Below are 24,849 nucleotides of genomic sequence, written 5' to 3' on the forward strand. Positions count from 1 at the left end.
TTTCCAATCTTCTTCCACTTTACTCTCCCCTCTACTCTCAACAGTCCAACCACATTGGAGCACTCTGCTAGTCCTCCTCACATTTTCAGGCTTCTGCATTGGCCATGTGCCATGTCTAAAATACTGTCCTTCCTCACTTCTACCTCAAAATCCCGGCCTTGCTTCCATCCTCATCCCCAGAGCTTCTGCAGGAGGCAGGGACTTACCTGGTCCCGTTGCCCTAAGGTCCTTTGGTACCCGCTTTGGATGGCATTTGAATGTCCACTGTAAGCCTTCAAAGAGCATTTCCCCCTCCCCACCCTCAGTTAATGTAATCACACACATGAAGTTTTACTAAAAACCAGAATGCCTCTATGCCCTGTAATCTCTTTAAGACATGAATCCTTTTGATGGGGCAGAAAAACCTGGCGGACAAAACTTGGGAGGCTTTATTGGGGGAGGCTCTTCTAGCAAGTGGAGAGGAGGAAAGTTGGGACCTTCTCCCCACCATCCCCAGCCCCCCCTCAACTTCAACGTCATTGGAATTACCAGATGTGCAGGAGAGAACGCATCTATATGGATGTAGACATGCAGCCAGAGACAAAAATCCAATTACCACAAAGGAAAAGGCAGCTGCTGGGGGGGGGGGGTGACCATTGAGCAGTTCACCTAGAAGAAAACCTGCACCTTAAGGAGAACAGTATAAGAAACCACAAATAAAGGACTTGTTGGCCAAGCAAAACCAGGAGTCAGGAGTTACTGTTTGCCACGAGTGTCCCATATATTTGCCTAACTTTCATGCAGCATAAAAAACAAAAATTTCCAGTTGGCACGCAGCCATCTTCCCTTCCCACCAACAGTAGGTCGACCTCCATTTTCATTCATTCTCATTCTCCTTCACTTGTTCAATTGCAGCCACCATCTCTGTATACAATGCAAACTAGTTCGCGCCAGCCCTCTGCCACCACAAAAGAAACTCACGCTTTGGCCATTTGAACGTTTTATTTGACTATTGTGGGCAACAGAAATTAATTCTCTCTGGAAGAGAGACTTAAGGCACTCGAGGTGACAAAATAATGGAGTTGTTCTGATGTTCCTATAAGAAAGAACACTATGTGCCTTCCCCAACTTAGTACCACAAGCCAACACAATTCAGTCTAAACATTTGAAGGCTGCGAGAGGTAACGATCACCCTTTAGAGAAAGTGGAGTATGAGAGGCAAAAACTAAGGCTCGTGGGTCATGCCGACAGCCTGAATAACAAGTGAAAAAGATTGAATGATCTTTTTTGACAAGAGCTCGAAGCAAGTTTTTGTCCAATTCTACTGGGTTCACTAAGACCCAAAGGCTGTTTCAAACCAAAGAAATCGCTGGTGTGACCCAAGGCCAGTCAGCTGATGTTAAGGGGCCTCAAGGCAGCTTAGGAGCAGACAAGCTCCACGTGGTGATGATGTTAAACCTCAAGTCTCCACAGTCAGCACTTTTAATAAACCTTAATCTTTTTATAACTAACATGAATCCAAAGAAAAACCATCTGAAAGCAAGAAAAGTGACACCGATTCTCATCCAAATATTTCCCACAAATCATGGCAATGCAAGCAAAATGGCAGTGGGAAGACTCTGCTCAGCCTCACATGTTTGGAGGAGGATAGTGAGCTGCACCAGGATTGGCCGATGGAACATAGCTCACCTGGGGCACTTGGCCAGGATTCACAGCACCATGGATTCGGGGGGAACTGCCATATGCAGACATCTGGTGCCATGGGGCAACATAGTGATAAGCAGGGACCGTGGAAACACAGGGGTCGTATCCTTGCAGGGGATGCTGGCCATAGGGCTCTGGCATAACTGGATAGTAGACAGGCCCGGAGGGTGGTGGTGGCGGCTCAGGATTCGTGTAGACACCTAAAGGACACAAAGCCCAGAGAAATGATTCAGATAAGCAGACGCTCCAAACCTCACTGCACAAACGAAAGCACACGGATCTGGAGTCAGAACACGCAACATACAACCCAACTCTGCCACTTACTCCTACTCCATGTGACCTCGGACAAGCCATTTCACTCCCCCAATCTCAGTTTCCCCAGCTGCTGGACTAGATGACAGGCCCAAGCCCCTATCAACAGAGGGGACCAGGGAAGCTCTGGCATAAGGCATTCGGGTAAGACGACAGAAAACTTAAGAGTAGATTGTTGTGGGGGCAGACTCCAAATTTCCAGGTTGTCTTAATACACCCTCCCCCAATTTGGGGCAATTATAAACTCAGGTCTTCATGTCACTGGATTCAGAACACACGACATTTAAGCCCAGACCGTGCAAAAATAGTCCAGGCCAGGGCTATAGCTTAAGATCCAGAATGAGTCTGTACATTGGTAGAACTTTTTTCTCCCCTAAGTGATAAGCCCTCACAAAACAAGCTCAATGTTGATGACTCGACCTCAAGTGGTACAAGAAAAAAGGTCTCCACAATGGGGACGCAGGCTCGATGCAATTCTAAGAGAGGACCGAGGCTGATTGAAAGGCAACTGAGGCAAAGTTGGCACCAGGATATCCGCTCTCTTATAATCAATTACATTAGGAGGCAGAGGCCTCTCATCTGCAGGGCCCAGGAAACTCTCCTAATGGCTGACTTGGACCAAGGCCCTATCCCCACCCCAAGCTATCCAGTAAGCATCAGAAAGTTCCTTCAAGTCCAGTCTTCCAAATTCCAAGCCTGACATACTGGCTAGACATCCTGCCCTGGCATAGCATCGGCTCTTTGCCGCCAACCCAACCCCAAAGATTGGTGCCCTAGAAGCTCAGGTGTGACAAAGGCCTCATCTACTAGAAACGGCCAAGGGCTAAGGGGCAGTGCTAACGTCCCGAGTCATGGCCCACCCTAGTGCAGTATTGGCTCTGGCCACATCGTGCCCCCACACACACATTCCCAACCTGCACGGTGTGCCGGCACCACTTTGGATGCTACCTGACATCATGCGGCTTCTCATATAGTCATTGGCAGCTACAGACTCGGGAGGAACCTGCCGGTTATCAATCCTCCCCAGATCGCTATACATCTGGGACATTGCATGGTCTGGCATTGGCATATGTTCAGGATAAACAGGATAGGCTTCAAGAGGAGCCATGTGCTGAGAAGGCATCGGTGGTGGTGGTGGAGGGGGTGGTGGTGGTGGTGGTGGTGGCGGAGGTGGTGGCGGCGGCTGCTGGTGCTGTTGCAGAGGAGGCAGATAGACCATGGAGTGCCAGTAATTCTGGTGGAAATACTAGGGGAAGAAAGGAAGAGTTTTTAAATTCTGCAGAGCTCTACTGTCCTGATGATCATCATCATTATCATCCTGACTACCATGAATAGACTGGAAGGACCATGAGGGGAGAGAAGGGGAGAAAAAAACCCCAGGGGACAAACACAGAGCAAAACAAGTCTGGCTCTGCCCCAGCCAACCTCCACTTCCCAAGAGATGTTACAGACTAAAGGAGGGCAAAAAGCTACAAACACAAGGAGCCAAAAAAAAAAAAGTTTCATGGATAACCCAATTATTTTTAAGTGTCTCTATTCTCTGGTACAAGAACCAGCGAGCCTGCAATGAAAGGGAGAAAAGGCTGCATCTTCAATGAGCAGCAGCCCCATGATAGCCTCTGCTATGGCAGGAGCATGGAGGAGAGGATCAAGAAAAGGTAGAAAGCTAAGAAAGTGCTATGGTGGCAGTTGGTGGTCAGCCTTACCAAGGCCACCGATTCCCAGGTTAGCCCCACAGGCTGTTTATTAGGGGAAGAGACACATGGAAGAGCTCTAAGAAAGCATTAAAATGCCCCTCTGAGAACAGAGCCACCCCCCCCCCTTCTCTCCTTTCCTAGCTTTGTTCTAAAGAGCAGCTGTGGATGTTTAATGTGAGCCCTTCAAAGCTGGGCTGTACCCAATCAAGTACAGGAGCTCCTTTTAATAACAACACATTCTAGCAGTTATATGATTAAGTCAACAAAGAGATGACGTCCTCTGGTTAGCAAAGCTTTGTGCAGGGAGGAAGAGCCAAGTTCAAATCTAACCTTAAATGCTTATTAGCTGTATGACCCTGGGCAAGTCACTGTGTGTGAGTAACATTTGTAAAATCGGGATAATGACACCTACTTTTCTCAGTTGTTGGGAGGAGCAAATAAAATAAAATGTGCAAAGTGCCTGGCACACAGTGCCACAAACGCTCGCTTCCTTCCCACCCATCCCCCCATGCCCTCAAGACCTCTGACAACTTCCAGCGCAAATCAACTGAATTCAGTTTGGACACCCGCAAATCACAGCACGCCCCTAGCATGATTATAGGAACGAAAGTAAGTGAGTACACACCGGCAACTCGGCAAGCCCGAGGAGGCCAGAGAAACGCCAGTCGGCCTCCTTATTACACTTTGGCAGTCAGTGCTCCAAGCAGCAGGTCCAGCGCCCAGTGCCGCGCGGGCTGGCCCGGCCTCAATTTGGGCACAGGACCTGCTTTCCCTCCAAGGCCAGAGTGGCTGAACCACATCCTAATGAGGAACAGCCCTTACCTGCAGCCCCAGGTTAAAGTAGTACTGCAACACCTTGGTATCTGCAACAGAAAGAAGAGGCTCAGGTGAGACCCAGATGCCAGCCCCACCTCCCCAATCCAAAACAAACCCCAGGCCCCACTCACTGCTCAAGAAAGCTGACTGGAGTGCTGTCTTTGGAATCAATCGAGCAAAACTGTGCTAATTATCCCCAGCTTTAGCAAGCTGAGAGTAGAGAAAGCAATTAGCTGAGCTTAACTCTGAGATCAGCGCTGTTCCTTAGCTGCTCCCAAGGGAGAAGGCTCCTGCTACAGTTTTGTTACTTGGGAAAAGGGCTGCCAAAAGTAGCAAGATGCTGAGGCTGCCAGTGCTGGAAGTGGAAATCGGCAGCTCACAGCAGACCGCCACTGGCCGTCCAGGGGTCTGCGGCTGGCCTGCCAGGTGGGTGGCCCTGAGCAAAGCCCCCAGGACCCTGACGGAGTCACCTCCCACCTCTGCATCCCTGAGGAAGGAATGAGAATACTGCCTTGAGCTATCAAGAACACATGGACCAAGAAAGGCTCCCCCACCTCCAGGCCTTGAAGGGCAGCAGCCCAAAGCCAAATTTCAGCAATCCAAGTCAAAGGTCTTTTACTCAGTTTGCTCAAATATTTCTAACTGCACCCCCTTTTTTAATGCAAACTAATGCAAGTATCACCCCAAGTCCTTAAGGGCCCAGAGGGTAGACTTCATTTCTCAGCCATGAGGTGCCACCAAAACCAACCACAAGCCCCCAAATGCTACTCGAGATTTTCCTCAGCACTGGCCAAGCCAGCCCAGGGTGTAGCAAAGCCCTGCAGTGAAGCTAGAAGAAAGAGACCAGCAGAACGAGTGTGTTACACAGTGATAAAGGGGCACAGAACGGCAGCCCTTGGCTTTCCTTGGGAGCTCTATGTCCACCAAGTGTGTACCACAAGCCAGCCGAGACCATGACCTTGTAGCAACTAGGATCCATCTGTGTTCTTGAGCTGGAGTGGTCCTCACTGGACTCACGTTACCAATGAGGAAACCAAGGCACAGTGAGAGGAAGTGCCCAGCACAAAGTCACAGCATCACTCTGCTAGTCCTTTCTTAAGGGTAAAGGAAGCCCTGAATGAGCAGTGGTGGCAGCAGTACCATCTAGCAGGGCACTGGAGTCAGCACATTTAGGCCAACTCTCAGGACTGCGCTAAAGTAATGGGAAGCATCCAGGTTATCAGAGAACTTGCCAATAGAACAGAAGGATGTGAACCTTCAATCCATCACTGGTCCCTTAAGATGGCAAGCTGACTGTCAAGCCGCCCTCACGTTACTCTGTCAGAGCCACTGTGCTGATCACTTAGGGCCTGGAAGCTCACAAGGCAGAGCAGGTCACAAACTGGACACCCTTCTGCAGCACGGCACAGCAAAACAGGCCGCTGAGCCCTAACACAGCCCTAGACTTTGGTCTGGGGTCTGTACCGCATAGAGCCCCGACCATACAAAGCTGAAAGAAGGGAGAAAACCTTGGTGACTTCTGCCAATCTTCATCACAACGCCCTGGGATCACATCCGGAGCTGAGTGACTGCAGACAAGCCCCAAGCCCTTCTCTACAAGGTCTTAAGGTCCCAACTCTAAAGGAGGGGTTGGGACTAGATTGAGAGCTTCCATCCAATGGGGGAAATGGCACACGCACAAACCAGACTGAGGAGCTGGAAAAGCACCTTGAAGGGCAAGGTTCAAGTGACAGAAGAGAACAGAAAAGGTCCCTCCAGAAGGCAAAAATGGCTGGAGCCAAGTCTGGGAGAAAAGCAGAGACTCCCAAGAGGCAGAAGTGAGCAGCCAGTACAAAGACAGGGAGATGGAAAACCGAGCGTTGGCACATGGGAGGACCAGCAAGCGGACCTCGTCTATAACGTCCAAAAACAGGAGAGGGCAGGCCAAAATTTTAAAGTGCCAGACCCAAGAGCTTCTATTTGATCCTGGAAATAACGATGGACTGTGGAACTTTATCTCTTGGGATGCTCCTTTCCAGACTGGAAAGGAGAAAGCCTTGGGGCCCCATGGCAGGTTCTTGGTGTATGTGATAGTGCAGGGAAAAGATAGGATCTGTGTCAAGATAGAGGTCACGAGTGCAGAACCCAGAGTGCAGACAGAGATTGGATGCAGCTCAGAGGGCAAGAGAAGAAGGGGAGTTGAGAACGTCAAAGGCTGCAATGCGGGGTGAGCCTCTTAACGGTAATAAAGAAGTTAGTTAGAAGGGAAGCGGAGATAAGAAGTTGGTTCTGGTATAAGCAGCCTGAGATGTCTATGGGACGTCCAGCAAGTACCTGGTGCATCTGGTGATATGCAATGACGGGAAAATGAGACAAGATGGAGCTCGCCTCAAACAGCCCAAATTTGTTCAATAAAGAACTAGGCAAGGTCCTCAACTAAAAACGGGGAGGGAAGTGCCACGGGTGGCCCGAAGAGAGCAAATCACAGAGACAGCTAAGAGTGCCAGGCTTCAGGAAGAACTCGGCAGACATTTGCCGCTGAGGCAGCACAATGCCACAACACCTTCTGCAACCTGCTCTGGAGAGTGAGAGCAGAAGTGGAGGCAGAATCGTCTGCAGTTTAGGGACAGCAGGCTGGAGTGATCAGCAGGGGGTTTCCAAGCAGAGACAAGTGTAGGGTTAAGGGACTGAAACAGGGCGGGGGGAAAAGAACGTGGCCAGTGAAGAGGAGATGGGACCCAAAGCGGGCATGTGGAGAGCAATGCCATGACAGAGTACAAACACAAAAAAGAGCCGCCACTTGTGGGTAACAGTAAGCTCAAGGGTAAGAGGGCTACATCCATCACAGGAGGCGCCACGCATCAGAGTGCCACCCCCCACCCCCAACACGAGAGGGCAGGAGCAGTGGCAGAGGGACAGACTGTGAACCAAGTACTGAACTCATGAAGAAAGGAGGAAGAATGACCAGGGAGTCAGTACATAATCATCACCAGGACTTAAGTAGAGATAATCCAGATAAACCTGGAGTGATTGGATCCCAAAGGAGAGTCTAGATGCAGAGCCACAGTGGGCAAGGGTAAATGTGGGCACGCCAATGAAAGAGGAATGAGAAATACCTTAATCCCCACTGGCAAGTCTGGGGTTATAAGAAAGGATGGCCAAGGATGCCAGGGGACGGAAGAGGCCTAAAATCAAAAGAAGCATCTGTCTGTGTAGACTGTGCTCTTTGAACTAAGGAGGAGGGGGTACAGATAGCACAGGTAGAGGGGAGGGAAGACATAGCATGGCTGGGAAGGGAAGGGGTTCTCTGCCAATAAGGACCTTCTGGATAGTGAAAATACAAATGCTAGGATCTGGGGCAGTAGGGGGGCTTCCACATATGTCCTTCCTGGATGTGACACTCCCAGGAGTCCCAAAATCCCACTGCAAGCTAGCAGAGGCACACTGATGGATACTCTTTCGAGCCCCAGGCTACTTGGGAGTACTAAAGGAGATGATGGGATCAACTCCAGGAAGAGAAAGACCACCTGTGGAAACCTCTGCCAACAAAAGAAACTCCCCAGGCTGCTTCCAATCTCTGCTGGTTTTTCTATGCCCCAAGTCACTGGTTTCTAAGGAAAGTCTTATCACCGTGACATCTCAGCCACCCCCAACTTCCTTACCTCGAGGTAGGTCACTGCCATTCGGATCATATGAATAAGGTGGGGGCATCGGGAAGCCTCCCGGTTCGCCCATGTCATTCGGTGGACCAGATGCAGCAACAGGAGCAGGATAGTAAGAGTATGTTGCTGATGGGATCACTGTAATGAAACAGTGATTCATGGTCAAGATCCACCAGCCAAGCCCAGCCAGTGGGCAGAGGCTCCCCTTTCAGGAAACTCGTCTGCCCAAATTCCCTTATGCGTGTAGGCAGTTCTTCCCCCCCCTCAAAAAATGTCACTGATGCTTTTTGTCTTAATATCAAATACTCTCTAAATATCACTCTTTCCCTCCTTCCGTGAGCCATTTAAGTGAAATTAAGCGACACATTAGCAGAATATTCAACATTCTGCACCTGTAGTCCCTCACCTCTCCAATGACATGCTCATATGGTCGTAGACAAAGGCCCAAGAACCATGGAGATCCCTGAAGATCTTGCCCAAGGTGACAGAGTCAAGATTTGAACTCGGGGCCTCAGAGTCCAGATCCAGCCTGCTTTCCATTTCATCACACTTTACTCCTTCATCGCTTCTTGGGAACCAAGATAGGCTGTCCCCGCCCTCACTCATCACTGAGCTGGGACATGAGAAGTTTAGCCCTTGGTCCAAAGGCAGGAACTCCAAGCTCATCGCGAATGAATAACCCTGTGGCCACCAAAGCAAGATGCCTTGGAAGGTGCCACAAGGGACAGAGCAACAGGCCTGGAGTCAGGAGGGCCCGAATTCCAATGTGGCCTCAGACATTTCCCAGCTGTGTGACCCTGACCAAGTCACTTGTTTGCCTCAATTCCCTCATCTGTCAAGTGGACTAGAGAAGGAAATGGCCAGCCATCCAGTCTCTTTGCTACAAAAACCACAAATGGGGCCACAGAGAATCACGGCTGAAGAACAACTAAACAGCTATAGGTTTACAGGTGGAGATCCACACTCTCTGGCCTGGCCATAGCTGGATGCTTGGTTCTGGTCCCCAAAACTTAGGCAGGATACAAAGAAGCCAGAGCATACCGTGAAGAAAAAAAAAAAAAAAACAGAGGAAGGAACTGGAGATGTTTGGCCTGCAGAGGACTCTAGGACATAAGAGCCCTCCTCACACACGTGAAAGGCCAGGGATCCATCTCATCCTGCCAAGCCTTAAGGGACGGATTTCGGGGAGGTGAGATCTTGGCTTGACATAAGAAAAAATGTCCAAGATTCCCAAGTGCCCTGGGCTCCCCTACCTTTCTGGCTGGTGTTCCCTCCACTGGGATCACTTACATATATCATTATGGGAAGGATTTGTAGAAAGGATCCCTGTCCAGGTCTGACTTGGGCTGGCTACTCTGGGAGGGAAAGAGAGCAGAAGGCCTCAGTTGGCTGGGCCCAATGGCAGACCTTGCTGTGGTTTAGAATGATCCCCAAAACTAATTTATGTCATGACCAAGCAAGCACAGGCCTGGTGGGAAGAGCTTACGCAACCAGCTCCACAGTAGCCCCCCCAAACTGCCAAGGTCCAAGCTTGTTCTCCAGGAAGCAATGGGAATCAAAGGCAAGCAGAGCCAGGATGCACAGCTCAGAAGCTTCACAAGGAGTTCTGTAGCTCCCGGGCATCTGCATGACAATAAACACTGGCCTCTATGCTGAAGAGGCTAGGATATTGCCTTGGGGGGGGGGGGGACTTAAAATTTGACCAACTGAGTTTTCTTTCCATTCCCTATATACCTATGGCCACTTTCTTCTTTTTAAATTTTCGTTTTGGAGGCAGTTAAATGACTTGCCCAGGATCACACAGTATGACACTGTATTTGAACACAGGTCCTCCTGAGCTACTGTCTTTCAAAAAGATAAAATACTCATCACATTTGGGAAAAACAAAGACATTTGCCAAAACTGCCGAGTTCCCTTGCAGTTGCCTCAAAAAATGGCAAACAGGCTCTGCTGTGGCAAAATGGTGCCTCCAACTAGTCCAAACTTGAGCCAATCACTGGAAAGAGAGGGAAGCCTTCAAAACAGCCAAAGCCGTTTCTAGCCATTATCACTGATTCCATCACTCAGATGAAATCAAAGAAGCTTCAACGAGAATGCCCGTCCTCACCTGGAAATTGGCCTTAGGTGCCACCTTGAAGGAAGAACAATCCGGAGCAATGCACGGGCCACCCCTCAGACGCCCTCCACTGGACAGCCAAGAGAAATCCACCACACCCCCAATTTGGAGGAATTGATACTACGCAAAACCAGGATGCAGGTGGGTCTATGAATACCCTCAGTCATGGCAGGGTGTTGAAATGCCCAGCCCACAGCCTTCCTCCTTATCAACTCCCCAAAGCACAACCCACACACTCCCCAGCAGACTCCTTGTGAATCCTGCCAAATCCAAGTGCGTGACCTCGCCAACATGTCCATTTGACGCTTGGGAACTCCAAGCGTGGGCTCCAAACCACATGGTCCTGGGAGCCAGGGGTCTCCTGGTCTCTTCACTGGGCACACATGTCTCTCACACTCACACTTCCAAGAGAGAAAAGGAATAAAGCTGCTAAGCCTTCTTAGATCCCACATGTGGTGACTTACCTGAGCGGTTTAGTTGAGCTGGAGCCACAAAGAGAGGCTGCATAGGGGTCTGTGATGACATAGAAGTTGTGCTGGGAGGAGCGGAGACAGCAGCAGCTGCTGTGACCACCTGAGAACTTGGTGGGCAACTTGGTAAGACAGTCGGCGGCAGGGAGCTGCTACAGGAAGCAGCAGAGATGGCCGCTGGGCTCATCAGCATCTAAAGAGCAGAAAGAATTGTGATCAGGAACTCCCAACACAGACACGGCGAAAAGCCCTTGGAAACATCGACTGCCTTCTCATAACCACCTCACGGACTCGGGCCCGCATCAACGAAGGGTCAAAGTAAGAGCTAAAAGGGCCCTATGGCGTGGATGATCTCGGCTCCTTCCAGCTCACTCAGGGACCCTCCCAAGCTCTCGGAAGCCCTAAGCTTGGCTTCGAGTTGCGATACTAGCATCCTGCTACGCTAGTAGTGAGAGACCTTTCGCCGTCCCCAAACGAGGTCTTTTGGGCAAAGTGATAAACTGACCCTGCCTATAGTAGGTGGGCCTGGATTCTCTCTGCAGGAGGGACAGACGTGGCTCCCCAGAGCTTCTGAGGGCAACAGGGGCTCAGGAGTCTTTCGGCAGACACACCCTAGTGCCACTTGGGATGGCAACATCAGGGAGGTTACCTTTTGAGGGTAGCTGTAGGCACCGGTATCTTGTGAAGGCATAGAACATGGTCTTCCATCCTGGAGAGACTTGGACAAGAAGGAAACTTACAAGGCAAACACAAGACTAAGAAATATGACTACAAAAGGGAACCAGCATGCAGGTGGGGGGGGCAAGGGAGATGCGATCTTTCAATAGCTTGTGTAGGCCTGCTTTACTGAACATACCCCAACATGCCCAGGGACTTAGTCATGAGGAAGCTGACGACCATCTCACACCTCTGCCACCTTGGCTTCCGCATCTTTAGAATGGGTTAATGGCACCCATACTACTTCAAAGGGTTTTCACGAGAAACAAATGAGAGAAGTATAAAGTGCTACAAACACTTGCCCTAAAAGACCCTGAATCATGAGAAAGCCAGAGTTGCAGTCAAAATGGAGAAAACTATTCTTGCACTTCAGGAACATCTGGATTCAGATCCGACCTCTCACACCTACTAAGTATTGCTTAAACACTTGCTGTGTGACAGATGCTACCTAAGGGTCCCTGGAGGACCCTCAGCAAACCACAGTTTCTCAGTGCCCCAGTCAGCTCTCTGAGATGAAAAGGCAGCAAATGGCAGGGGACAAAAAAGGGAACTTCCTCACCTAAAGTCTCAATAACAACACTACATCAGGTCCCCGAAAAGGCCCCCCTCTGCCTGGCAAGGTGTTGCTGCCCATTCTCCCAAGAATGGCTGTCACCACTTTTTTCCCCTAGTCTGGTTTGTGGCAGCAACATCGAGTTTTTTATTCTTTTCCTTTTTCTGCTAAAAGGCATAAGAAACAGAGGTGCCGTAGGGGTACACACCTTTGTGAATGGCCAGTTTTAGTGAACTTTCTCGTTCGAAAAGGGCACTGGTGGGGAGGATGGAGAACAACAAAACTTTTTCTGAAAACGAGTCTGATTTCCATCACTCCATACATGACAGACGGGCTACCACGCAATCCCATCTAGCGCCTTGCTTCCTGACACGGTTGGCACTGCCTTTCAGGACCAAAGAATGGAGCCCTTTTAAGTTATTATAATTAAAACAAGGTCCCCTTTCAAAAAGACTGCCTAGTAAATGGAAAACGTCAAAATCCCCAGGAGCCCAGCAACCTGGAAGGGGGATGGGTGATGCCGAGGTTTGCGGAGCACTGGAAGGCAGACGCCAACAATAGCCTCCCTCCCTCTCCAGTCCATCGCAGCATCTTCACTAGCCATGACCTCAGGCCTCTAGCGCTTCCTGCACAGCTTCCAGACCCCGAATAGGCTACATCTGCCCTGCCTGCACACAGCTGCTTTGTGATGAGTTCCATAAGGTGCTCTAGAGCCCAAGTGACCCCCAGCCAAAACTCCAACATTTACCATCCCGCCGCTAGCACTGAGCACAGGTCACCCGACAGCCAGGAATGACACAAGTCCCGGTCTGAGGCTAACTGACCACAAGGGAGCCAGGGGTCCAGGAACAACTGCCACCTAATGCTCTTTCCCCTACTAGGGTCAAGGACCACAAATGGCTCTACACCTAACTGGATCACTTCAATTTCTGATCACTCAAGGCCTCAAACCTAAATGCTTTTTGGCTGCAACAAACCTGTCATACCTCCTCCTGACAGCCAACCTGGGCTTCTCAGAGGCCAATTCTAAAGGCCTCTGCATGAAGTGCTTGGGGAAGAGCTGCAAGATGGGGAACATAGAACCCAGGCACCAAGTCTAAGTCTCATGTCCCAGAAGCGGATCACTACAAAACAAACCTAAAGAAGTGGCTTCGTGACTAGCCAGGGGCAACACAGCAACTCCAAGCCAGGAGGCCCCACATTCTGGTTCCCTCTCTGACAGCTCTATAGCCCAGGTCCCCAATTTAACTAGTATGAAGTTAGGATATATTTCACAAAGCCACATAAAGCTTATAGAACATAGAGAATGTTAAGAAGTGGCTTTCCAAAGTCATCAATGGCCTGTAGGGATCCATAGGTCTTTGGTTCCCCCCCCCATTTCTACCCAAGCTTGACTCTAAGCACTCAAGCCAACTCCTTTAAGACTGTAAGATGAAGAAAAGGAGCCTCCTTGTACCTATAGAGGGCATTCCCCATGCCAGCGCTATCACAGTGGGTAGTCCTTTTTTTTTCCTAATTTCAACACTAAGGGTCCCAAGCTTGCCACTCTCTCCCTCTGAACCCCCATCTGTTCCCATTCTCCAGCTGGTCCCCTATCAGTTCTGAAGTTCCCAACGATTGTCATGGCACGTCCCCTAATAATCCCTTTCGTATCTGGGTCTAGGCCGGGAGTCCTCAAACTACGGCCCGGGGGCCAGACACGGCAGCTAAGGACGTTTATCCCCCTCACCCAGGGCTAGGAAGTTTCTTTATTTAAAAGCCCACAAAACAAAGTTTTTGTTTTTACTACAGTCCGGCCCTCCGACAGTCTGAGAGACAGTAAACTAGCCCCGTTTTAAAAGTTTGAGGACCCCTGGTCTAGGCTCTCTGTCATCTCACAGGTGTCAGAAAGTCCCAGGGTGGAAATGCCTTCCACTCATGTAGATCAGTAACTTCTCTGCCCATTCTCATCTAAGAACATGACAGGAACTGCCCATGGCTCTGGGGTCAAAGCAGCTCTCACACTCAAATATTAAGTCTACAAATAAAATCGGGAACTGGATTTTTCAACCAAACAGCTTTTCATTTGCTATTGAAAATAAAACTCAAGTTTATAATCTTGCTTCCTTCTCTGCCTTTGGCTCTGCTCCTCTTCTAATGTTTCTAAGCAGAGGCTTAACTCACTTGTTGGCCTCCATGGCACCTTTATTACTAGAGGCCCCTGCAGAGAAGAGGAAGCTGGACCACAGAAGGCCGCCTTGGAGATGCAGCCACTATTCAATAGTCTGGGGTGTTTGTATGGCATTTATGCCAACTGGTACCAACAGAGCCCATTCACATGGAATCGGGCGTCTTATTCTCATGGCCTCATCAGCTTATTGATGTGATACAGCCTATGTCATCTCTGCCTTTTAGGATCTATATCAGGCTTAGACCTAGGAGACCATCAACTGCCATTCGTGCTCAATTCTCTCTCTGTCTCCAAGTCCCCCCAAGAAGGCAAGACACTGTCAAGTTTGGGAACCTGGAACCAGCACAAGGGCCAGCTGTGACAGGAAAAAAAAATCTACCCCAAAGCAAGCAGAATCCTCATCCAAGTCAGCCCTGCCTAAGAGGCTCTGCCCTCTCCTACCAACTCTCCTATCTCCAGGAGTGGGAAGGCTTCTAACTTACCAGGTTAGCAGTTGATTCAGCAGTGCTATAAACAGATGGAGTCTCATAGTCTCGCTCTGCAAGGAAGAGGCAAAGCGAGAGCGCCCGGTCAGTGTGCTATCCCATGATGTAACGTACCACTTTGTGAACCAGGAAGAAAAAAGATCAAAGGTAACCGACCTGGGGGATAAATGTAGTCATCATGATATTCACCTAGAAAAAAAGACAAAACGAGTTTCTTCAGCGAGGATCAGTCAACAGAAGACTTCAGAGTCCCATCGGGACAATCTGATTTCAGAGATCACACTTCCTGCCACCCACAATTGGCTGTTTTGAAAGCAGCTCCTTGAGGTGCTACTTCTCCGAGAACCCCTCCAACCCCAAGGATGCAGGAGAGCCAACAGCATGGCAGCCACTTCCAGGTTTCCTTTCCAACTACGATCCAGAATTTCGATTGAGGAAAGCCAAAGGACCAAGCTCTCTCTCAAGTGTTTGCTGGCTTCATTTAAGGTACACATTTGTAACTCAACCTTGATTTCCGGTAACTGCAAAAGCCATTATTATACCACTACTGTCATTGGGTGTCAGCCCAATGGTTCATACTCACAATCCAAAATCTAACCATTTGCTACCAAATTGGGATCCCATAAACCCAGATTTGGATCCCAGCACACATATACCCACTCCTTGGGTCTGATCCCTGAACCAGTTCCAAATCTTAATTGGACTACTGTCGGGTCCATCCCTCTGCATTTTGTTCATAGGCCAAGTCCAAGAGATTTCTCAAATCAAGGTAAACGTGAAACAGTAGGAGGACAAGGTGGGGAGAAGAGCACACGGGTCAGTGCTATTCAGGGCACCTGCTCTCCCATTATTTCAGGCCTGCCCCTAAGGCTACAAAGTAGCCTATGTTGGAGCAGAGGTTTGCTCTCCAGCACTTCCCTACATCCCAACTCAGAGGCCAAATCTCAACCCTGCCTCTCCCCAAAACTAATCCGACCAAGATGAGTTCCAGTATTTCCCCGATTACCACTACTAGATCCATACTTTTGGATAACTAACTCTGTTCCAAAAAGGAAAGGAGCCCAGCATGCTGGGACTCAATGCCAACAAAGTCGGGCTGGCTGTCGGTGGTCACTGCTCCCACCTTGGAGAGATGGGAAGCTCCCTGGAAGTAGTGTTTGCCCCATACTGCCATCCCTAACAAATGCCAATTGAATGCCATTCATTCAGCTGCCATCCCTTTTCTTACATTCTAATCCCATGGCTCCTCTCCTTTGCTTTCTGCTATGACTGCTTGCCAGTCATAATGAAATGACTGGCTCCACCCCCTCAAAAAAAAAAATAGGTGGATGACTTCTCTGTCCATCCATCCCTCAGGAGAAAGCCAACAGAACTCTAGACCTCCCACCAGCTGAAGGCAACTGTCACACCCACCACTGTCCGTGGGCTCATCTACGTCTTCTTCGGATGGAGTCACAGCTGGTTTGCTTGAGGTCATAGCACTGGGCCCCTGTCTTGATACCCAGTATCCGGTGGCGGCAGAGGGAGCCATTGGCGATGGGGTATTCCGAGGCTAAAACCAGAAAATACACGTAAGGATAGATGTAGATGTAGCACGTGCACCTTCCTCTGGGGTGTAAAGATTACAATGACATCTTCTGTCCTTGAGGAAGCTGCCTCTCTGACCCACAAAAGAAAAGGCTGGTCCGAAAATGAACACAATTCCCACCTCAGGCCTTGGGTTTAGAAGAACTCAGCTCAACCTATATTCCCCTTACTGTTACAAGGGAGCAACTAGGATGGCCTTTACTAGAGAACATGCACGCTCCTGGGAAATGATCAACAGACCGAGCTGCACATGGGATGTTGCCAAGGCCAGAAGGACTCCCTGCCTCATCAGCTGGGGGGCTGGCCAGGATGATGTTTTGGGTCATGGCAACTCACTGAAGCATCTGCTATAAAAAGTGAGGAGCCCAGGATGCCCAACCTCGTGGGCCTTGGTCCTGAAAGGGCCCTCGGCAGCTGCCCAATCCAGCCTGTCCCCCGTGTACAGGTAGCCATTCAGCCTTTGCACAAAGAGCTCCAGGAAGAGGAAGTTCCACTTGGAGACAGCTCCAGGAAGAGGAAGTTCCACTTGGAGACAGCTCCAATGATTTGGGAGTTCTTCCCGACACATGAAAACAACCTCCTCCTTGCAAAGTGCCACTACAAACCTCCTCTTTTCCATGCTATGTACTCCTAGATCCTTGAAGGGCCTTGAGTCCCTACTGCAACAGGAGCCCTTGATCACCCTAGCTGCCCTCCTTAGCAAACTAGCTTGGTTCTGTGGTACCCAGAACGGTACTATAATCCAGGGAACAAAGAAAATGTCCTCTCAATGTCTGGAACCCTTGGCCCCTCTTAATAGAGCCCAAGATGGCACTTCCTCAGCCAACATATCGTACTACTGAATAGTGGCAAGCTTTCTGTGCACTAAAACCCCCCCGGCTCAGTGGTCTAAATGTGCCTCCCATCAAGGTAGGTTGTTTAAAGTTGAGTGTTGCACCAGACACTACTTCCTAGAGGATTTAATTATCTTCTAAGCTTCAGCTCCACGTTGCAGTCAAAGTCTCTAGCTACAGCTCCCCCTGCCCAAAGTGGGGTCCAGAGACCTGGCCTCAAGTTCCAGGCCTGCTGACTCCCTCTCTTCTATACACCTTTTTGGTCTCTCTTTGGACCAGACGGCTTTCAAGGCTGTTGCTTTCCGTCTTTCTGCCTAGGACCCAGAGGCCGTCACATATCTGGCCAGTGACCCCTCCAAAGGTCAGGTTAGCGAGAAAGCAGCCACTCACCGCTATAGCTGGGTAAGCTGTCTCATCACCTTCTTCAATCTCATAGTAGGTGATTGTTTCCTCCATGCCCCGAGGTGAAGGTCCAGGTTCAGAGGGAAAGCCAAACTGGCATTCCTTATTCACACAGTGCATCTGCCGGCGGCTCCGGCTATAAGAACTTTAGGAAGGAAGGGAGGGAAGGAAGGAGAAGAGCTAACGGGCAGAACTCTACTTCCCTTATTCGATTCCATTTTGAAAAACATAGCAATAGTTTTTTCCCCTCAATACAACTCAATGCTCCCCACATTTCCTCTTCCCTTCCTTCCTCCTCTCTCCAAGACATTCACACTCACCGGGACCGAAATGAAAAGTTGTCATAGCTCGGGAAGCATCTTTTGCCCGACCCAGGATAGAATGGAATCTCGGGAGGGACCATGTTGCTTCTGTTCATAAATCGAGGCAATCCTCCCCTGTGAGCAAAAGGCAGAGAATCACTGACTGATGCTCACCGCCAACTTTGCTAGTGATGGGTCTTAGCAGTAAGGGGGAAAAAAATGAGGCTTTGAACATCCTTACCAAAAGCTAGGATGCATGCAGTCACTAGGCCCCCTCCACACTGCTGCGTATCCCAGGACCTTCTCTACTGGTCCCTCTTTTTCTGGGCTGCTGGCAAAACCTCTGGCACCCACATGGTACACAAATTGCCCTCTATCCTACTCACCCCAGGGAAATCATCTCTCCAAGTCAAATAAGAAAGCTCATATCAAGGGTCCTAGGAACTCTGGAGAACCCAGAGAACAGTGCACAAGACAAGTCCCTCCACAGAACTGCACAGTGGGGCTGATGCCCCAGCAAGGACACAGGGCCTATCAGGACGGATGGCATCCACCTCCTTAAACAGCGTTGTGGACGGAGCTGAACATCGAGGGTATGGGCGCCATGAGGAGAACCCCCTCCACGTCCATGCCCTGAGATTTGGGGGAGAGGGCGGATACACAGGACCGAAGGAAGGGCCCAAAGAAGCATAGACCGGCAAAGAGATTTGGCAGATTTCATGTACATTTAAGAAAAGGCAGCTACAAAGAGCCCTCCACAAGCTGCCCTTTCTGATCGATTTACACAGGTACTCATTTTAATTCTGACTTGCCAAGTTCAGAACCGTTTCAAAGACAAAAAGGATAGACCGCGAGAAGGAGCCCGTGAGATCCTCAGCCGTCCCACGGATTCAAGCGGCAGACCTTACCTGTTCATGTTGAAGCCCCGCCCGTGTCTCTGAGGTGGTGGTTGCTGGGAACGGAACTGATCGTAAGACACCATGGTGCCGCTGTTTTGTGGGGGGCAATGGATGGGAGAGGCACGGCCAGTGTGGAGGTTGTGCTGGAAGCGGGGCGGGAGCATGGGCTCGCCTCTGCTGTAAGCCACAGTCATGAAAACCTCCTTCCCACGAACTTTCTTCAACATCCTCTTCCGTCCCTTCACATCTGGGTCTGCCATTGAAGGAGGAAAAGTATAGAAGAATATATGTAAAAGAAGGCTTTGGGACAGAACATCCCTCCCTCCCTGCAAAAAAGGCCCCAACAAAATTGCAGCAGCCACTGTCTAGGTTCAGGGCATCACGGCTGATCATCAGGAGGCGCGGCTTGGCCCATGGACCTTCTGCTCCTGCTGCGCCGCCCCCACTCAGGCCCTCCCCACAGCACAGTGCCTGGCAGCCAACAGACACCTAATGGCAAGTGTTTCCCAGGCACGGTCAAGGAGTGGGCTTTTACCATCAAGTTTTAATTCCAAAGGTCCTCAATCCAGAAATTTAGAAATCATTTGCAAAATAATCAGGGAAGGAAGGCAAAGACGTATGAAGCAAACAATTGGAAGGAGGGGGTCAGCAAAGTCTTCCAGATACAAACCCACTTCTGGAGCATAGCCACCAGTAATTTTGGGGTATGTTCCTCCAACGTTGTTGTTGTTTCCTCCTCCTCCTTCTGTTCCTCCTGCTGCTCCCCCTGCAGCTCCTCTCGCTGCTCCCCCTGCTGCGCCCCCTGCTGCTCCTCCTGCTGTTCCCCCTGCTGCTCCTCCTGTTGCTCCTCCTGCTGCTCCTCCTGCTGCTGTTTCTGCTGCTGTTCCTCCACCACCACCACCACCACCACTTCCACTACCACCACCTACTCCACTACCTCCTACTCCTCTGCGATTAGAGAGCACACTCCAGACAGGAACAGGTGTCACTGGAGTCACTGGAGTCACTGGTTTTAAGTTAGCCAACGGGATGACATGCCTGAAAGAGAGAGGGAGGGCAGCCCATCAGGAGGTGTCCCTTTGCTGTTGCACTCACGTGCTTCTCCCACTCTGCCCCAGAGGCTCTTTCCCAAAAACAGTTGTTAACTAACCCCAAACATCACATCTTGGCTGCCAGGGAAGAAAGACTGAGTAATACCAAGTCCTTTTTAAAGGAGCAAAAGTGTGACGTGTAGACTATGGCCCTCAGAGCTAGCAGTGTACGGGTTAAGCTCCTGTGGCACGACTGTCACCACAGGGGCGCAAACCAATTCATGGCCAGAATTCCCTCCTAATAAAATCTCGGAAGACTCCCCACAGATGGGGATCGTAGCCCCCAACCGGTCCGTGTACAGTACCCACTCTCATGACATCAGGTGTGTGCCAAAACGCTTCTTCTGGAGGTTACAGGTCTCTCACTATTCAAATCTGGGTCTAAGTGCCTGGCTACCAGGGGCTGGGTTTACTCAAGTTCCATTTGACCCCAAGTACAGAATTCAGAGCCTTGCACTGGGCTCTCTGCTCTTGTTGCTCAGCAGAATATGAGAACCTTCAGGGCAGAGACTGGGGGAGGGGGCTATACCCATACCCCACCCCCAGTTTATCTAAACCTGGGGCTTTGCATGTAGGTATTAGGTACTGATCAAGTACTTGCCACACTGCAAAGTAGGAGCCAGGCATTTCATCGGGCATTCCCAACTTTAAAAAACTGCACTTTTAGTAATGTTCTCAGCCTGGGGGTGGAGAGGGAAGACAAAGCTGCAGAGATAAGCTCAAGGGATTATCTGGACTGGAAGCTGGGGAGGCCTTGGGCATTTAGCAACTGTGACTCAGGGCAAGTATCTTTGACATCTGTAAAACCGGTCAACACCAGCAGCTGACTGGGCCCTCGGGGTTTGTTAAGAGCCTCAAATTAGGAAAGATCCATAAAGTACTTGGTGAAACGTGAGGGTCAAATGTCAATGAGTAGCTGCCACCAGAGTCCCACTCACTTCTCTGCAAGCTCCTCGATAAAGACTGTGACTGAGGTATTATCACTGCCAACTTCTTGAATGTGAGCATTGTAGTATCTCCCTCCTGGCTCCAATCGAACCTGAAGAGCAAAGGGTGTTGGGAACAGCCACAGGCACGCATAGCTAGGGCTTGGGTCCCCTCTGGCCCTGGGGCCCCAGCCCAGTGCCAGCTGTGCCCAGGGATGCCATGCAGGAGAAGGGGCAGCCAACAGACGGCAGATCCTGCCGGACCAAGGTTAAGTCCTCATTCTTCAGGACCTCGCCACATATAGACAGCTTGCTAAGCTGCTGAGACTTGAGAAGAATAAAAAGATGCAATAAGAGGAAGAAGAAGAAGAAACTGGTATTATTTTCCATCAGATGGGGCTCAAGCATCTCAAAGTAGAAAACTCTGGGCCAAGGGCCCTGCAAATACTGCCAACTCTAGGTGATCTTTTGAGTTAGTGAGCAGCAAACCCTCAGCCTGGCCTGAAGGCCAGAAGTACCCAGGCTTCCACTCCTTTCATGGTGCCCAGCTCCGTCCGGTCACAAGTGTCGGAGAGCTATTTGGCCAGACACGGCTAGTGAACCGGGCGCATTCTCTATCCACCACCCACCGACGGCCAAGTTGGTACAAAGGAAGGTTGGGGTCCGATCCCTACAGCCAGCCCTGGGAAAGGGGGCAAGTCAGACGCTGGTCAAGTGCCCGTTGCCTGTGGACAATGGCACTAATCCTACCTGGCACTTGTCTCCCAGAAAATACTGCCTCCCAGCAAACACCATGCATTCCGATTTCTGAAGTTCTGCAAAGCAAACAAGGAAACAGAACAAAAGTCATATGGAAGCTATCCTCAGGCGTAGTACCTTCAAGACACAGGTGACTAAAACAGCAATCCTGCATCACAGGCTCGCCGTGGAGAAAATGGAAGTCGGCCTCCTTATGAGGGCTCCCCCAAGGCCGAGATGAGGCCCACAGGCCTCGAGGGCAGGAAGACGCCCAGAGTACCCACCTTTTCTGCTGTCCAGCCAAATATCAAACTCCACATTGTGGTAGATCTCTGGGTCCAGAGCTTTCAGTACTTTGTAGGGAAAAGGCATCTTGGACACATTCTCTGCAAACTGAAACAAGATTCCAAAATAACTATAGTTGCACAAGTCGGGCTAGAGACTCCCTTTCCATACTCAGCTTATTCCAGTTTGGGGGACAAATGTCTACATAAGATCCCTCTTCCCCTTATTGCTCCTCTTTTAGAGAGAAGAGAGGGGGAAGAGAGCGGGATGGGGGGGAAGAGAGCGGGGAGGAGGGAGAGGGAGGGAAGAGACCGGGGAGGAGGGGAGATAAAGAAGAAAAAAAAAGGGGGGGCTCTCTAGGTATTGACACCCAGACATCCAAAGAAGAAATGCCCGAGGCAACTCCACGAAAGCAGCTGGGAGAGATGGCTAGAGAGCCCCACAGAAAATCCACTTGCATCACTGGCCTGTCTACCAATAGGTGCCAAGTCCTCCCTTCTTTGGCCAAATTAACACACCGTGGACAAGTCGGCGTTTGATTCGCCACCTTGGTTCACTCTGCCACCAAGGTTTTTCTGGGACCTGCTATACTGGTATTCACCAGGATCACCTGAGGTCACTTCTCCTTGGGGGTGGAGTCCAAAGCTATCCAGACATAGGGAATGGAAGGGCATTGGGAAGATGTCATCCAGAGCCCCTCATTTTATAGAGAAGGAAAAGGCAGCCCCAGACAGGGGCAATGCCCTGCTTGTGGCTACTGAACATCTGAGCTTCAAGAGACTTCAAAGAACATTTGGGCTAACTTTTTCTTTCTTTTTTTTTTTTTTAACCAAAAGAAGAAACCAAGGGCCAGAAAAGAGAGCTAACAGTATCACCCAAAGAGTTTTGTCATGCATGGGACATTAAGGCTCAAATAGATCAGTTTAATGGATTCATTTGTGAGGGGAAGGAAAGGGAGCCCAGACAAGGCCAGTGCCTGTGCCTTCTCCAAGATCACTCAGAAAATTTAGTCACAAAACACTAAAGCTGAAAGAACCCCAACTCCCAGAACAGGTAGAGATTTGAACCCAGTATCTTCCTTTTACAAAAAGAAAAAAAGAGAGAGAGAGAGAGAGAGAGAAAGAAAGAGAAAGCAAGGTTGGCCAAGGTCACCCAGATGGCCAATAACAGCCCCGAGATCGGAGTCCCGAGCTGGGCCCCAAACCAGCTTGCTGCGCTGCCCTAGCTAGAAAAAACTCTAGAAAGGTGCTGTCAGCTAATGAAGCTTCAGAAAGTGAAAAGCCAATTATAGAACGTTCTAGAGTGGGATTCTCCAACGATACAGAAAGCAGAGCTGTGGAAAGTAGGAAAGCAGGAAAGCTTTACTTCCAAGGTTCTGGTGAGAAACATGGGAATCGCTGTGCTTATAAAGTCTTTTCAACTGGATTTTAGGAAGGAGCTTTGGAAATGCTTGTTCTAGGATCAGGGCAACCCTAAGTTTGTTCCATTTCATCAATAAAGTTAAGGTCTGGAGGCTAAAAGTTAAGTCAAGGGTTAGAGTCTCAAGCCAAAAGTGACCTCTGAGGTAAGAGGCCAACCAAGACCGGAACCTTTTGCAGCGGGGAACCAACCTTTCCTTCCTCTGGTCCGTGCCAATACCTATCAGAGAGGTGTTCATGGCCACTGCTGGTGCTCGGGCCCCATTCGTCCATCCTGCTCAATCAGCAAAGATAAAGTCTGTTAGGCTTGGCAACGTGAGGGAGGAAGAGCATGCCTCGTCTCTAAATCCTGGTGGATGGCGCCATCTGCTGGTGCTCCAGCAGGAAAGAGATTCAGGTCCATCCAACCCCTCGACTTCCTCCCCATCCCAACCAAGGACTGTGGCGGACCACAGGGAACCCAGGATGGGGTCTGAGGATCAGAGTACATCACAACTGGAAAGTGAATCGGGTCCGAGTCATAGAAGTACTGAATCTGATCACAACAGAGAAGGAATCTGAGGCTCTGCTTGCCCCAAGACACACATTAAGTATGTGGCAGAGCCAGAATTTTAACAGACCTAACCTATCTCTCTCTCTTTTTTTGGCTTTGAGAGCCCCTGGAGCCACCTTGGGACTTGCTGATGTTAAAAGCGGGTGAATCATTCTCCCCACAAAGTTACAGACTGGCTAGCAGCTAGCTGCTCAGGCGTAAAATGCCAGCAACAACAAGATCGGGGAGTCTCCTTTCACCCTCTTGGGACCAAGAATGGAAATCGCTACGATAGCTACAAAGTGAGCTGTAGGGGTCCAACCTGTCATCACTCCCCAAGGAGTTGTCGTTTCTGTTCTTCCTGGCACTGTCACGATATACCTCAAAGGCAGTTTTCAACTCTTCCCCATCCACAACAAACACATCCTTGTAGAGAATTTCATAGAGTACAGCTGAGAGGGGAGAAGGAGCAGATCCCTTTGTCAGCATCGCACCTCCCCCCAGCGCAAGCTAGCTCCGCCGCAGCACAGGGGCTGGCAGCATTTTCCAGGCACTGTCATTTGCCTCCCCCCCTTAGCAAACAAAAGGAAAGGGAACCAAGATCACTAAACCTTTACATACCCTGGCAAATGGCGGCATCAGCCTGAAATTGCTTGGTGTACACGGAATCATAATGACCATTACTGGAACAGCAGAGCATGATCTAGAAGCGTTTGGGGGGGGGGAGGAAGAGTATGTGTCTATACACACATATGTACACACACATATACATACATATATTCGCATATGTACACACACACACACACAAATATATATATATGCATGATTCCATTAATGCTACTTCACACTCAGCCAGCCACCAACCGGCCCCAAAGCCCACACGGTGAGAGACCTTTCGGCAGAATGGTAATATTGGATTTTAAGACAGGTTCCTACCGAGTCTTTAGAACAGAAGCTATACAGATTCAGTCAAAACCCAACTGGCCTCCCAGGAGCTCAAGCTGCCCAGGGATCCCCATCGGCCCAAACAGAGCCTAGCCTACTGCCAAGCCACAGAAGAGTGGGAGAATGCAGTCCAGAGAGCTATACCTGGCCTACAGGAGAGCATCTGAGAACCATCACCCTCACAGACAAGAAAAATTAGCCTTGTGAGCAAGAGAGTCAAATAGATTCAGA

At 50.0% G+C, this 24,849-nt stretch overlaps 1 protein-coding gene across 2 annotated transcripts in view; it reads right to left on the bottom strand.

The window, feature by feature from the left end:
• Positions 1 to 945: 945 nt before the first annotated feature.
• The window catches only part of ALG13 (ALG13 UDP-N-acetylglucosaminyltransferase subunit), a 33,453-nt gene continuing 9,549 nt past the window's right edge, over positions 946 to 24,849 (bottom strand). The window contains exons 6-25 of one of the 2 annotated variants that reach the window (XM_031944463.1): positions 24,295 to 24,376; positions 23,996 to 24,125; positions 23,334 to 23,415; positions 21,723 to 21,831; positions 21,451 to 21,515; positions 20,713 to 20,813; positions 19,603 to 19,721; positions 19,354 to 19,395; positions 18,693 to 18,936; positions 17,803 to 17,919; positions 17,471 to 17,627; positions 16,074 to 16,212; positions 14,817 to 14,849; positions 14,658 to 14,713; positions 11,385 to 11,453; positions 10,730 to 10,928; positions 8,150 to 8,287; positions 4,515 to 4,555; positions 2,944 to 3,241; positions 946 to 1,883 (exon numbers count right to left, since the gene is read on the bottom strand). In XM_031944463.1, the coding sequence (XP_031800323.1) occupies positions 1,609 to 1,883; positions 2,944 to 3,241; positions 4,515 to 4,555; positions 8,150 to 8,287; positions 10,730 to 10,928; positions 11,385 to 11,453; positions 14,658 to 14,713; positions 14,817 to 14,849; positions 16,074 to 16,212; positions 17,471 to 17,627; positions 17,803 to 17,919; positions 18,693 to 18,936; positions 19,354 to 19,395; positions 19,603 to 19,721; positions 20,713 to 20,813; positions 21,451 to 21,515; positions 21,723 to 21,831; positions 23,334 to 23,415; positions 23,996 to 24,125; positions 24,295 to 24,376 (2,496 nt within the window). In that variant the 3' untranslated portion in view covers positions 946 to 1,608. The remainder of the gene's footprint in view (positions 1,884 to 2,943; positions 3,242 to 4,514; positions 4,556 to 8,149; positions 8,288 to 10,729; positions 10,929 to 11,384; positions 11,454 to 14,657; positions 14,714 to 14,816; positions 14,850 to 16,073; positions 16,213 to 17,470; positions 17,628 to 17,802; positions 17,920 to 18,692; positions 18,937 to 19,353; positions 19,396 to 19,602; positions 19,722 to 20,712; positions 20,814 to 21,450; positions 21,516 to 21,722; positions 21,832 to 23,333; positions 23,416 to 23,995; positions 24,126 to 24,294; positions 24,377 to 24,849) is intronic. The other variant, XM_031944462.1, reaches the window with a different exon arrangement.

The sequence above is a fragment of the Sarcophilus harrisii genome, chromosome X (genome assembly GCF_902635505.1).
Source record: "Sarcophilus harrisii chromosome X, mSarHar1.11, whole genome shotgun sequence".
NCBI classification, from domain to species: domain Eukaryota; kingdom Metazoa; phylum Chordata; class Mammalia; order Dasyuromorphia; family Dasyuridae; genus Sarcophilus; species Sarcophilus harrisii.